Source organism: Lactuca virosa, chromosome 9 (assembly GCF_052849685.1).
Source record: "Lactuca virosa cultivar CGN04683 chromosome 9, Lactuca_virosa_CGN04683_v6, whole genome shotgun sequence".
Lineage (NCBI taxonomy): Eukaryota > Viridiplantae > Streptophyta > Magnoliopsida > Asterales > Asteraceae > Lactuca > Lactuca virosa.
In genome coordinates, this window is record NC_136434.1 from 37,236,348 (window position 1) to 37,250,065 (window position 13,718).

Here is a 13,718-nt window from a genome sequence, read left to right on the forward strand (position 1 = left end):
CCATATGCATTTTTAAGCATTTTCCATTCTTCTTTAGACATGTCCTTCTCGACCAACATGAGAAGTATGTCCTCCGGAATTACTTGGTAAATAGCCACAAGGGTCATGCGTTCTTTTCCATTCCTCCATTTCTACATTTTGATTTGCATCCCACACTCCTTGTGCTTGTAAATCCACTTGCATTTTTATAGCCCACAAAAAAGAATTTAACTTCGTAAGCATTGGATAGTATAACATAACACTATCGTCCTTCCTGGTTCTTTGAGCACCAACACCTTTAATGGCGCATATAATTAACCTCATTTTAATACCACTCGTTGGAATTAAATGATCGATTTATATGCTAAATATTGAAGGTAAAATAAGTGCTTAAACTATAAGCTTTAAAGTTGTGAAAGACAAGAGGATAAAACTGGACATAAGTTTACTAAAGTATTATTCTTCACTAAAATTGAAATACGTTACAATTGAGAGATTATAATGTTGGGAAAATACTCATTTATAAAGCCTAACGTTGATATTATTTTAATACTAAAGTATTACATTTAATCCAACAAAATCTAAATATATCACTTAAAATCTGGAAAGATATCTAATAAAATAAGAAACGCAATGTATTGACATTATTTTAATAAAAAAAAGTATTATATTGTTATGGGTAGAATTTTATCTTTATTTTATTATTAATATCTTGAAATTACACTAGCATGTTGGGAAGCTTAAGATCTTAGACTAGTCAATATCTTGGGAGTGCTTTCGTATTCCTTGTAATGTCTATAAAAGACTTACATAAAAATGGATATACCACCTCAAATGGCATGTGGTCAGAGTGTATTAACGTTGAAGTCCTTTTAAAATATTGGGTCAAACTTGAATGAAGGAGATTCTTAGGTGGTGATTGTTTTTTGTCTGCAGATCTGCGTGGCCTCTTCTGTCTGCGCCGCGCAGACCATGCGAAGACATTAACCTTCGCAGACTGTTTGTTTTTTTAAGACTGCAGACCTAAAAATGTCAGCGCGCTCTCTTCTTGGCGCAGATGTGGACCAGAGTCTTCTAACATCTTCAGACATCTTCTAGCTTAAAAAAAACATATATCTTTATTTTTTTAAGTTTTTATTTATTTATATTTTTTCCAACTTTATTAATGATAAACAATTTGAAAAAAAATTACAAAACTTAAAAAAAAACGTTCGACGATACAAACATGATATTTTTGACAACTTTATAAATAAAGATTTATTACAATAATAGTTGTTGAAGTTGTTTATATAAATATGAAAAAAAATCATAATATATTCTTATATTTTTTTGCCAAATTTTGTAAAACATTATTTAATACAGTATCGTCAATTTCTCGAGAAAATATTTATGGTACGTTTTTAATGGATTTAATTGAAAAAATCGAAGTTTATTTCCATCCATTTATGTATCAAATTCTTTGATCCCTAATTATAATGTTTAGTTATAACTTTGCAACCAAAGTTGTTGGTTTTTATCAAATATATACGTTAATTCATACAATTTTTATTTTTATTTTTATACAATAATAGATAAAAGTTGATCTGGATTTGTTAATTATTTATAACAAAGTCATAAAAATATTAAAAAAATCACTTTGGAGTTTAAAAAATTCAGTTCATTTAGATTTCAGTTTATTTTAGTAGCCCGCAGATGTTAAAAAAACAAACAGTCTTCTTTTTTCAGACTGCAGACGTTTGGTCCACCTTTTCTACTGCAGAGGTCTACAGATGTGGTCCGCAGACTGTAGACATTTTGCATCAGAAAAAACAAACAGCACCTTAGATAATAGGACAATTAGGTATAAGATCTCTGTATATAAGACTAGCTTATCATATTACACATACATAATCATAATCTATCTTCTACTCTCTCTTACTCATTGAATACTCATGCATAAATTCACCATTAACACGATCAACTAGCACTTGTAACATGTTTTTATTTAATTTATATTCTAAGGCAATGTGATATTGTCACCTCCTGATGTTTTATGTCAGAAATCCAAAATGATAAATGGATTTTCTCATACATCTATGTGTTCTTGCATTTATTTTCATTTACTTACTGGTAACATTCTTACATATTTATTTGATCATTTATTTAGTTTTATAATTTCAATCTTACAAAAAATACCAAAGTATTCTGTAATATCTTGACACATTGTTGAATATCTTAAGATTTATTCTCTAATCCACCAATTTCACAACTTTAACACTATTTTTTGTCCCAATTCTTACAAATATACTTATTTACATTTCAAAACAAACAACATTATCGAATAAACTTTATGAATACTACCGTTTTATTCACAGGATCTTGGGCACGACCAAGATCTTCAATATATTTCAAGGTCTTAAGCACTTCGCAGTTTAATAGTTTATTTTAAATATCACATCATACTTGCTAATTTGGTTACGAAATTAAATTATCAATTTTTTTTTTCAAATCACCAACTATCCAACAAAAGTGTCAAACTATCTAATTATTCTGTTATCCAACCATCGTGTTATCCAACTGTTTAAGTATCATAAATAAGAGGTTCAAGATCGATTTCCTATGATAGTCAACCTATACAAGGTACATACATATTCCCTGACACCCTTAGAATAATTCACGATGAGTAGAACACCCAAACAGACCTCCAATAACCCCCAAACCACCGGAAAACACCCTATAGTAGGATTTTGGTTTCGGGGACTATTCACAATGTTTTTGGTGAATTGGGGGACCCTTAAACTTCTATTAAAACTTGTCATAATCATCTTATATGCTTTGTAAGTTGTGTAGATGTGTAGAACTCACGAAAACAACCTCCAAACCCTCAAAAAACCATAAATACCAAGAATATATCGTGATTTTATTTTTTTGGATGAATTTAACATGTTAATGGCCTTCTTCTAACTCACACAAAACAACCCTATAATGACCAATTTTTTGCCTCGAATGGTTACAAACCAAAAACAACCCTTGTAATTTTGTTTCAGACATTTTCTTGTTGTCCAAAACATAAGTAAGGCCTTTATTTGCTTCTAATTAGCTTTCATTCCTAGATTTTTAGAAAACAATAAAATATCCTCATGCTTGCTAGAATACTTCCTTAATGCCTAATATGTTCCCAAACCTTAAAAACAAAACAACATTTTTGTTCGAGCGTTTCTAACATGATGTTTTCCAGATTTAGTTGCCTTTTCTTAGAAGTAGTACAAGATCTATATTATTTGTGAGAGAGACCAGAACAAAAAGAAACAACTTGTTTTTGCTTGATTTGGTCCTGATGTTGTACGAATCGAGAGGACAATAACTCTTTTTGAAATTCGTGAGTTGGACACAGACACAAACACACATACAAGCATTAATTGATTTGAGGTTTTTAATCCCGAATTCGTTTTGATGCAAAAATTGTTTATGAGATTTTTGATTCGTGTTCCCTCAAGAACATTGATCTGAAAATGATTTTGATATAAAATTCCCTCAAATACGAGAATATGATGAGAAAATTGATTATGACCGGAAAAGATGACCCGATATGTCATGGTTACCGAAAACCATCTAAACCTACAATACCCGATTATAATAGTGTTTTTTTTAAAGTTCAATGGTAAAACACGAAAGAAAAAAAAAAAAAACTTAAACAACCAATGACACAAAAAAGGTAAGTCACTTTTTACAAGTCATTAATCCATATAATAATTAATAATCAATACTTAATTTAGTGAAATAAAAGATCTTAATGATTAGTAATGGCAATAAGATAAAATGGAGCTAAATCCAAACCGGATCCTAACCAGCCCAACAAAGGGGGCTTTGTAATTTAACCAGGCCGTGTGCGTGATTGAGCATCGGCTTGCGTTTTCGGGTCGTTCCATATAATTGGATTCCCCACTTCTTTCTCTCTCTCTCTCTCTCTCTCTCTCTATTTGCGTCTTCAATTTCTTCTTATCACCTTCAAACTCGAACACATATTCACGCTTTGACATTTTTTGACAGATCCGTTCACCCTTTCTACTCCTGCAGGTAATCTTTCCCTCTTACACTCACACACACGCAGAGAGCACGCGTATGTATGAATATTTTTGCTTACACACAAGTTTCGAATCTCTACGGGTTAGGGTTTTTGAACTTCCCAAAATAGTTCAGATAATCCAGAACAGAATCGGTTATTCGGTTGACGCTATCTGAATTTATGTATTTTTCATAAAACCAGAAGTTATCAGCGATTCGGTATGTCTAGCATGAAATTACTGTGTTACAAATGTTATAGCCATGTTTAATGAGAGTGGAAGGTGTATTTCGGTTTTCGTTTTTTGGTTACTGTTATGCTATTTCTCTTGTAGAAGTTACAGAGCTTGGACTAATTCAATGATGTTGCAAGTTCTAACGAGGAAAATGAGATGTATTTAGGTTGAATTAGAGATGAATTTATTGAAATTTATGATGTGTTTTCTTTGAATATGAGAGGCATACATTAAATGAAATGAGGTTCACTTATTAATATCACAGACAACTGTCCAAGACACTTGTTTCTACTAAATACTGGTGTTACGCTCACATGTTCATAACATTTTGGAGACAATTAATAATATATAATTGATGGTGATTTAATGCAAGTATAGGTGACATTGATAAGTAGTTTAAATATCACTAGATTATATAACAAAAATCTTATATATTTGGTTAAGTAGATGTTTTCCTTAAATGATCTCATTGATAACTTATGTTTTGATTTGGTTCTCAATCTTGCTCTTATTTTCAGATAATAAGCTTTTAAGGCACAGATAAGAGCTTAAAATAGCAAACCATACTGAAGAAAAAAGCTCCACTTCATCAAGGAACACTTTCCTGCATGACATTTTGACATTTTTTCAATGTCAGGGTTGCTTAATAATGTACTCCATCTTCTTTATCCAAACCATTTATTATCTGTGTGATACTAATATATGTTATTTACTTAATTAGTTATTGTTTATGTAGTCATCTTTGAGCGGATCAGCTTCAAATCTTCAAGATAATTCAGCAGGGCGACAATTTTCCACTTCTTTCACTGCTCAATCTGGCGCACCTTCCCCTGTTTTCCAACACAGTGGTTAGTTATATAGTTAATGCATTTTACTATATAAACATTTGCATCCTTTCTTTTTGTAATCTTACATAGGAACATTCTTTTTGCAGGATCTATTCAAGGGCTTCATAACATACATGGTAGTTACAATGTTCCCAACATGCAAGGCACACTTGGATCAAGAAACTCAACAATGTCTAATGTCCCTTCAAGTGGACTTCAACAACCAACTGGAAACCTTTCTAGTGGAAGATTTACATCAAATATTCCTGTAGCTCTTTCTCAAATATCTCATGGGAATTCACATGGTCATCCAGGGCTAGCTAATAGAGGTGGAATGGGGGTGGTTGGAGGCCCTGGGTATAGCAGTAGCACGAATGCAGTCGGTGGTTCCATCCCTGGAATCCTCCCCACCTCCGCTGCAATCGGAAACCGCAATTCCATTCCAGGGGTTGGTGGGGTTGGCGTGTCTCCTATGTTAGGTAATTCCAGTCCTCGAATCACAAACTCAACTGGGAACATTGTTGGTGGGGGTAATATTGGAAGAACATTAAATTCTGGTGGTGGATTATCGATTCCGGGTCTTTCCTCTCGCTTAAATCTCAACACAAATAGTGGGTCTGGAAATGTAAATGTTCAGGGTTCAAATAGATTAATGGGTGGCATGCTTCAACAAGGTACATACTGTATTTTTGTTATTAAAGATTAATGGTGGCATAATAAAATATGTATGAATTCTAATGATTTTTTGATGCAGCTTCACCACAGGTAATGTCCATGTTAGGAAATTCATATCATTCGGGGGGCCCACTTTCTCAAAATCATGTTCAGGTTGTGAACAGTCTTAACATGGGAATGTTGAATGATGTAAACAACAATGATGGTTCTCCATTTGATATAAATGATTTCCCTCAGTTGAGTAGTCGCCCTAGTTCCTCTGGAGGTCCCCAAGGGCAAATAGGTAAATACTAAATAAAGTAACTTTTAATTTTTTTTTTTTTCGTTGGGTATTTTTTTGATTTGAATCTTGAAAATTCAGGTTCTTTAAGAAAACAAGGACTTGGGGTTAGTCCGATTGTACAGCAAAATCAAGAATTTAGCATACAGAATGAAGATTTTCCTGCTCTACCAGGATTTAAAGGTGATAACATTAACACTCTCTCATTATAAAATATGTTTATGTTAATTTTATTAACACTGTTTTAGATTTTGTACAGGTGGCAATGGTGATTATCCTATGGATTTGCACCAGAAGGAACAGCAACAGCTTCATGATACCAATGTTTCAATGATGCAGTCTCCACATTTCTCTGTGAGTTAATTTAAATATTTTGATAAATTGCAGGATATAGCAAGTAGCAACACACTTTTCTCTTTTTTACCAATTTACTTTGCATATATCAGATGGGAAGGTCTTCGGGGTTCAACTTGGGAGGGGCATTTTCGTCACATCGTCCACAACAACAAAGTAGCAATGTCTCATCTTTTGCATCCGCAAACAATCAAGATGTACACCATTTGGATATGTTCCAACAAGGCTCACATACATCATATCACTCACAGGTATTAATTATTTTATTGAGTTGATGGTTGAGATAAGGAATGGGAATTTAAATTTTACCATATTGACCTTGTGAACTGGTTTTAGGGAAGCGGAGGTTTGAGACCGATGAATTCTCAGAATCCAATCTCTGGAATCGGTTCATATGAGCAACTAATGCAACACTATCCATCACAGCAACAGCAACAACAACAACAAAGGAATCAGTCTCAATTCCGATTGCAATCGTATGGGGGGGATCAAGGGGTTGTTAATAAGTCATTACAGACTCCAGATCGATTCGGTTTGCTTGGATTGTTGAGTGTAATTAGAATGAGTGATCCGGATTTGACATCTCTTGCCCTTGGAATTGATTTGACAACTCTTGGGTTGAATTTGAATTCGGCTGAAAATCTTCACAGGACATTCGGGTCTCCATGGTCAGATGAACCGGTCAAAGGGGACCCCGATTTCATGGTGCCTCAGTGTTATTATGCTAAACAAGCACCCGTTTTGAATGTGAGTTTTTCTTTTTCTTTTTTTATTGTTTAATAATATGTTAGGATTTTATTAATTTTTTGGTGGTTGTGGGTATGTGTTTGTTGTTGCAGCAACGGTATTTTTCAAAGTTTCAGTTGAACACATTGTTCTACATCTTCTACAGGTAGAATTCTAGAGCAGTCTGTTGTCATTTATATTTTGAAAGTGATTTGATTTATGATATTTGCAGCATGCCTCAAGATGAAGCCCAATTATATGCTGCAAATGAATTGTAAGTTATCACAAATTCTCAATTATCCCATTTGAATTTGATTAATCATAAAATAAAATATGAGTGAGTGACCTGTTTTTGGGTGGGTGCAGGTACAATAGAGGGTGGTTTTATCACAGAGAGCACCGGTTATGGTTTATGAGGGCTGCAAACACAGACCCTCTTGTCAAGACAAACACATACGAGAGAGGTTCCTACATTTGTTTTGACCCAAACACATGGGAAACCATACGCAAGGTTGCTAGCTGTAGCTGTAGCTGTAGCTTATTATTTTATTTACTATTTATTTTTATTTTTTTTGAAAAATCCTTAATAAATGTGTGTGTGTGTGTGTGTGTGCAGGATAATTTTGTGATCTACTATGAGATGTTTGAAAAAAGACCGGCATTACCTCAACACTGACTTTTGGTTTGAGTATTTCAGTTTTACATGTAAAGTCGTTTGGATTTTAGGTAGTCAGCAAGTCAGATCAGATTCCATTTCTCTAGGGAGGGTTTTACTTTTAGGTTCAATTTGTCAAATATTATCATCATTTACATTTACATATAATAGTCATCATCAGGAAACATTATTTTACTCTACATCTTTTCATTGTTGGCAGATTTTGAAATATGAGACAAATTTTGGTGACCGGGATTGTAAAAGTATATACATTATGTATTGTATTTTTTTTATCCTACTTCTACTTTGGTATAATTTGATTTGGTAAGTAGTCAATTGTTTAAGTTTCGGTTCCCTTAACCATGCATTCATAATAAAAAGATTCCAACACAAAAAACATTCTATTGAAAATGAAATTGTTGTGTCTCTATCTAGAAGACTAGAAGCGGTATTTATTGGGAGGGGCGAGGATTGGAGTTGGGGGAGACTAGGGCTTTCAATGCTGGCATTAAACGTTCCAATAGCTCCTTTTTGGTTAAAGCTCTATCTGATGTACAATCTTCTTCCTAAACAATAATAATTAATAAACATACATATAAGTAAAATGTTAATTAACAACTATTCATCTGGTTTTTTTTTTTACTTACATCGCCTGTTGATGCTGATATAAGGGTCAAAAGTGTGACTGTTGCAGCATGGTACTCTTCTAAGGTTTTGTATGCTGAATCATCTAGTTTCTCCTGTCAGATTATTATTATTATTTTTTTTTTCAGTTTTTTGATAAATTTCATAAATAAGTTTTGCCACATCACCGTAGTGAATATAGGGAGGGCCCGTTTGTCAACAGGTGAGCAGAAGAAAACAGGTTGTCATGTTTTATTTATACCTTTAATTTAGAGATTGCAACCGAAATGGTCCTCCCTGGTGCTTGAAGAGCTCTTCCAAAAAACTGCGTATATGGCCCCACAACACAACAGAACAAAGTCAACAGATGAAAAATCTGAGATAATAATTATAAAATAATACAAGAACAGAAAAGAAGTAACCTACCTGTATATAAAGTAGAGAAACGACTTTAGGCAAAATGGTGACTGGATCAGTTTCAGCAGAAACTTGAGTTGACAAATCCTGAAAACATTATTTATATTTTTACAGTGAATAAGTCAATACAAGTGATGTTTCCTTTTTGAACCCATAAAAAGGTAAGGTAGGTACCTTTCGATATGAATGGAGGAGACTTCTGTCCAACTTCTTGTCAAGCTTTTTCACACTTAACCCACTATATATATATATATATATATATATATATATATATATATATATATATATATATATATATATTAAATTATTCAGTTTCATCACAATACTTTCAAAACAGGTTGCCCAACTATTACAATTTACAACTGTCATTTCAATAAAGTCTGGTCCCTAAAACTGAATTTCTGAATTTATAATTGAATGTAGTAAATTTTACATCAAATTTGGTATAAATGACACACCCAAATTGAAAGTTGCGGTGGCCTGTTTATAACCTTGCACAAAAATAATCATTTCCACAACACCAAAATATTTATTAAGGGGGTGTTGGGTTATGCCTTTTGCCAAATTCTGGTTAATTAAAGAATTAATTCATAAAATGACCAAAAAATACATTCTCATGCATTTCAATCAATTATAATAAGATCATTTGCATATCACTTATCACTGAATATTTTTAAAAGATTGTCCTTTATATTATTTTTCTTCTTATTATATCAATAAATTGCTTTTTTTTATATATAAAAAGAAAACAAATCTTTGGTTTAGGTTTAGTATGAGAACATAATAATAATAATAATAATAATAATAATTTTTATTTTGGATAATTAGTTTTCTTGCTACTTACCACTCATCTGCAAATGCTCTTAGTGTTGTCATATATGCGTCAACACGCTGTCACATAAACCATTGGACAAAACATCAGACTGTATAATAAGGTTAATAAATAAGTTACTAATTGATATTTTGTAATTGTTTCATTAAACTACTAAAATAAGTATGATTCAAAATGCTCACAAGTACAAGAAAAATATACACATTATTTAATTAACATTTGGAAAATATGCAAAAAATTACCTTCCCTTCCAAAGCTTCAACGACTGCATTAGCCTTTACAGATAGAGGTCCCTCAAATTTCTTTGCCTATGATCATACATGACAAAAAAAGAATCTATTAATGTAATCAAAAATAAAATAACAACATTAAAAAAACACACACAATATAAAATATATCCAATACCAGAGCAATTCGATCCCCAGAGCTAAGTGAAACGGATTCTGTGTTGTCAAAATCTTGAACATCAACTCCATTTTTCAATTTATTAAGCAGATTCTGATGTGAGAGCCATAATCATGTCAGTCTTTATATTTCATTGTGGCTACAAATATAACAAAAATTAAGATGCAACGATTTATATATATATATATATATATATATATTACCAAATTTAATAAGAGCATATCGACCATAGGGGCAGCTGTAGTTCTTAGTAAATGTTTGTGCAAAAGAACTGAAGTTGATGGGTTGTCTTCAAACAAATCTAGACCTTTCTCATATAATTGCATATTCAATGAAGACTGCAATTTAAAAAGTTTCAGAGGCAATAAAAACATAAAAACGAATTTACCATTCTATGAAAATGTTAAATGTAAGTTACCTCATCTAGTTTCTTTTGCAAATTATCAAGGACACGTTTGATTTTCTGTGCATTATCTGTTAAAGAAGCTTTTTTTCTCTCATTCCATGCATTCATCAGCATGGGTCGTAAATGATTAGCTAAGGGCACAACAACTGTCTCTGGATCAACACCTAAAATGATAAAAAAAAAATAATATATATAAATAAATAAATAAGTAAATAAGGAAGTTAAATAAGAAACAAGAACTCACCTTGATCTTCAAAGTCAGGTACAAGTCCATTTATCTTTTGGCATAGTTCTTCTTCTGAAAAGATACCAAGGGTATCCTCGTCTTTTTTGGCACTTGATTTTTGGTCTGACCCATGTGATGAAGATGCAGCTTTTCCTTTTCTGTGGTTCTTCTTTGATTTAGGAGGAATAGGTTCTTGATCATTATCTTGATTATAATCAGCTGTTTTGGTATTTGTGTTGGATTTTCCTTTTTTCTTCTTTGATCCTTTATCTGATGTTTGTTTGTAGGACCCACTTTCACTAATCGTGTCATTGACTTCAGATGGAGTGCCATTTGTTTCATCAGTAAGCCCAGATAAACTAATGGTATCCAGATCCTTCTCCATTCGTTCATAAAGATCCTAAAAAAACAATTCACAAAGTGTTTTTAAGTTTTAACTCACAATGCTGTAGTAGAAAGAAATGAAAGTAGGGTGCTACAATACCTTGAAAAATGTGGTGCTGAAAACATAAGAGTCTCCCAAAATGAGTGCTTTATTAGCCTGAAAAATAAACACAATGCTAATGGTTAATAAAAGCTTAAGAATTGCATCAAGATTGTGAACAAAAATTGGAGCTTTTATAGGAGAAAGAGAAATACCTTAAGTGCCGACTGTATGGATGGACAAAGAGACAGCATCTTATGCGCATCCTGGGAAACAAAGGATGCTGGTAAAACTGAAAGGGAATCAATCCTGCAGTCAACAGAAAAGATCCTTGGTCAAAATATTTTGATTATTTAATTATTACTAGAACATGATATTAGTTTAACCTTTGAGAATTATGAAGAGAGACATTAGAAGGAAAAGAGAATTATTACCAGCTGCCACGTTCAATGGCATCCTCCACAGCAGCATCCAGCATCTCAACAGTTGAAGGGTGAACAAATAAAGTAATCAAGGGTATACCTTCAGGATACCTGGACTACATTACATGCATGATCACACCATTGATTAGATAAATATTACAAAAAGCTTTGGTTTAGTTATATAAAACTAAATTCATATATAGTTATACTTAATTATACCCCTCGAAATTAAAAAAAAAAAAGAGACTTGTAATACCTGAAGAAACTGAATTGGTTGTGTAATTCCAAGTTTATGCAGAGCATCGTAGCTGACAACAGAGTTCTGTAACACAAAGTACCACTTAGTTGAAAATATATCACTGAAAAGAAGCGATGTAATTGCCTAATTAGGTTAGCTATGACTTTATACCTGTGAAAAGAAAGAATCCACGCATTCCCTTTGAGCAATGGCAAACACCTGAATGGTGTAATTACCTAATTAGGTTACCAGATGATGACTCATGACTCAAACCAATGAAGGAAAAAGATATGGTTACTTACACTTGGTGTCCAATGAACTCCAGCACGAACTGATCCAAGAACTTGACCTTCCTTCACCAATCCATTAAACATTGATTGGAAGAATGAAGCTTCAACAGCCACACCACTCGCAGCATCCATTTCTTGTAGTAATAGCTGCAATGAGCCCCACAATACTGACAGGTTCATAGGGACAGTGATGCCTCTAGCAGCCCCTCGAACCATTGCATTCACACGTGCAACATATGCTGGTGTGTACAGCTGTCCACCTTCAAGTCTGCCTTTTATCTACATGCCATACATCATAATCCTATCAAATTTGATATCATAAACATAGATTTGTTTATAAAGCTGACCTTTTCTTCATCTTCTATTGTTTCATAAGCAAATTCTATTACCATAAGGGACTTAAGCAGTAGTACAATAGCAGCCTACAAAATTGTAAGGAAACTTCAAATGAAACTGAAATTTCCTGCTTTACCCGGGATCCAAGTCGAGGTTCCAACACTGTCACGAGTAACTCCGAACCAACTTGCAACTGAGCCGCAATCTCAGCAAGCGCAATCTGACTGCATTCTTGAAGCCGATCATTAATCTCTTCACAGACATTATTCCAGTACCAATCCGATATTATTTCACCATTAATCAACATCAACGATGAGTCGTTAGCTACAACAACTTGCGCTTGTTTCTCCACATGGTACAAATCAACACCGACAATATCAGCAAGATCAATCAGCGAGACACGCCCTAATTTCTTTATCTCCGACACAATCTCAAGCCGTAGATGCTCCTAAAACACATTAAGTCAAATGACAATAAGAAATTACAAGAAATGAATCAAAATTACACACAGGGCAGCGAGTATACGTACAGGAGTGATGTACTCCTTGCCGGATACAGTGTGTAGGAGATCGAAGTCGATGATATGGAGTTGCTGAAGCTTTTGTACTAATTCAACGACGTTACGTTCTGATAAACGAATGCTTGATTTCGCTTGTTGAGCGGATTCAAATTGTCGCTGTAGTTCGAGTAATTCTTCATCCATCTTTCCGATGACTGATCGCCGATCACTCCAAAGTGGTGAGGTTTTCGTGTTGCAAAGGGTTTATTAAGTAAGAGACAAAGATGCAGAGTCTCAAAGGTGGAATCTAAGCGAGACATAACAAAAAGACCGGTTTTAGACGAGTCCGTTAAAAGATTGGGAACCGGTCTTCGATAGAACGGATCGAAAAATGATCATTTCGAGATGGATCTAAAAAGACGAGAACCGATTCAAAACTGGCTCAATACGGGTTTCATAAAAGACCCAAAGCTAAAAGTTTAACATACATATAATTCTTATATTAATCATACATTATTAAAAAAAAAGTATATTAATTTTAGTCACATATTTGTTAACTAAAAATATGAAACAAAAACCAAAAAAAAAAAAACCTAAAACTGAACTGAAAATGATGCATGCGACGACCTCAAAGTCGGACAAAAAAAAAGACGACGTGATACCTGTTCGAAACAATATCAAATCGTTCCGAGACTAACCATACTAACGTGCAAGTCTAATCTAAGCAAAGAATCATCACTTACGAAAGTAAATTTGAGCAAATGAGGTGATATAATATGATTTATTGTTTTATTTTGTAATAAGAAAATTAAATTTGCAAAAGGAT

At 33.3% G+C, this 13,718-nt stretch overlaps 2 protein-coding genes and 1 non-coding gene across 3 annotated transcripts; 1 reads left to right on the top strand and 2 right to left on the bottom strand.

Annotated features, from left to right (window-relative positions):
- Nucleotides 1-3,891: 3,891 nt before the first annotated feature.
- Nucleotides 3,892-8,022, top strand: LOC145138414 (putative NOT transcription complex subunit VIP2). Its single transcript, XM_079072506.1, has 13 exons — nt 3,892-4,035; nt 4,775-4,907; nt 4,993-5,104; nt 5,191-5,757; nt 5,838-6,041; nt 6,120-6,221; nt 6,298-6,392; nt 6,485-6,643; nt 6,729-7,139; nt 7,232-7,284; nt 7,351-7,392; nt 7,485-7,629; nt 7,735-8,022. The coding sequence occupies exons 2-13, from the start codon at nt 4,887-4,889 to the stop codon at nt 7,792-7,794; spliced, it is 1,971 nt and encodes a 656-aa protein (XP_078928632.1). The 5' UTR covers nt 3,892-4,035; nt 4,775-4,886; the 3' UTR covers nt 7,795-8,022.
- LOC145141495 (small nucleolar RNA snoR35) lies at nt 5,021-5,104 on the bottom strand. The gene has a single exon (XR_013722702.1). It is a non-coding gene; the product is annotated as a small nucleolar RNA snoR35 (small nucleolar RNA).
- Nucleotides 8,023-8,109: 87 nt separating the features above from the next.
- Nucleotides 8,110-13,250, bottom strand: LOC145138413 (E3 UFM1-protein ligase-like protein). Its single transcript, XM_079072505.1, has 19 exons — nt 12,923-13,250; nt 12,530-12,841; nt 12,070-12,336; nt 11,939-11,986; nt 11,786-11,851; nt 11,542-11,645; nt 11,323-11,416; nt 11,168-11,224; nt 10,702-11,083; nt 10,470-10,621; nt 10,255-10,389; nt 10,052-10,144; nt 9,889-9,954; nt 9,659-9,705; nt 8,989-9,052; nt 8,824-8,901; nt 8,660-8,722; nt 8,421-8,513; nt 8,110-8,339 (listed from the first exon to the last, which is right to left on the bottom strand). Exons 1-19 carry the CDS (start codon nt 13,094-13,096, stop codon nt 8,226-8,228), a joined length of 2,409 nt encoding a protein of 802 aa, XP_078928631.1. The 5' UTR covers nt 13,097-13,250; the 3' UTR covers nt 8,110-8,225.
- Nucleotides 13,251-13,718: the final 468 nt, after the last annotated feature.

What these genes read in the sequence shown, in the direction of transcription:
- LOC145138414 (XM_079072506.1), top strand. Translation starts at nt 4,887, where the DNA reads ATGTCAGGGTTGCTTAATAAT. An exon ending in AGGTCCCCAAGGGCAAATAG is followed by an intron (nt 6,042 to 6,119) that starts GTAAATACTAAA and finishes TTGAAAATTCAG; the next exon opens with GTTCTTTAAGAAAACAAGGA. An exon ending in TTATATGCTGCAAATGAATT is followed by an intron (nt 7,393 to 7,484) that starts GTAAGTTATCAC and finishes GGGTGGGTGCAG; the next exon opens with GTACAATAGAGGGTGGTTTT.
- LOC145138413 (XM_079072505.1), bottom strand. Translation starts at nt 13,096, where the DNA reads ATGGATGAAGAATTACTCGAACTACAGCGACAATTTGAATCCGCTCAA. An exon ending in TGCAAAAGAAACTAGATGAG is followed by an intron (nt 10,390 to 10,469) that starts GTAACTTACATT and finishes TTTAAATTGCAG; the next exon opens with TCTTCATTGAATATGCAATT. An exon ending in CTGGGGATCGAATTGCTCTG is followed by an intron (nt 9,955 to 10,051) that starts GTATTGGATATA and finishes GTATGATCATAG; the next exon opens with GCAAAGAAATTTGAGGGACC.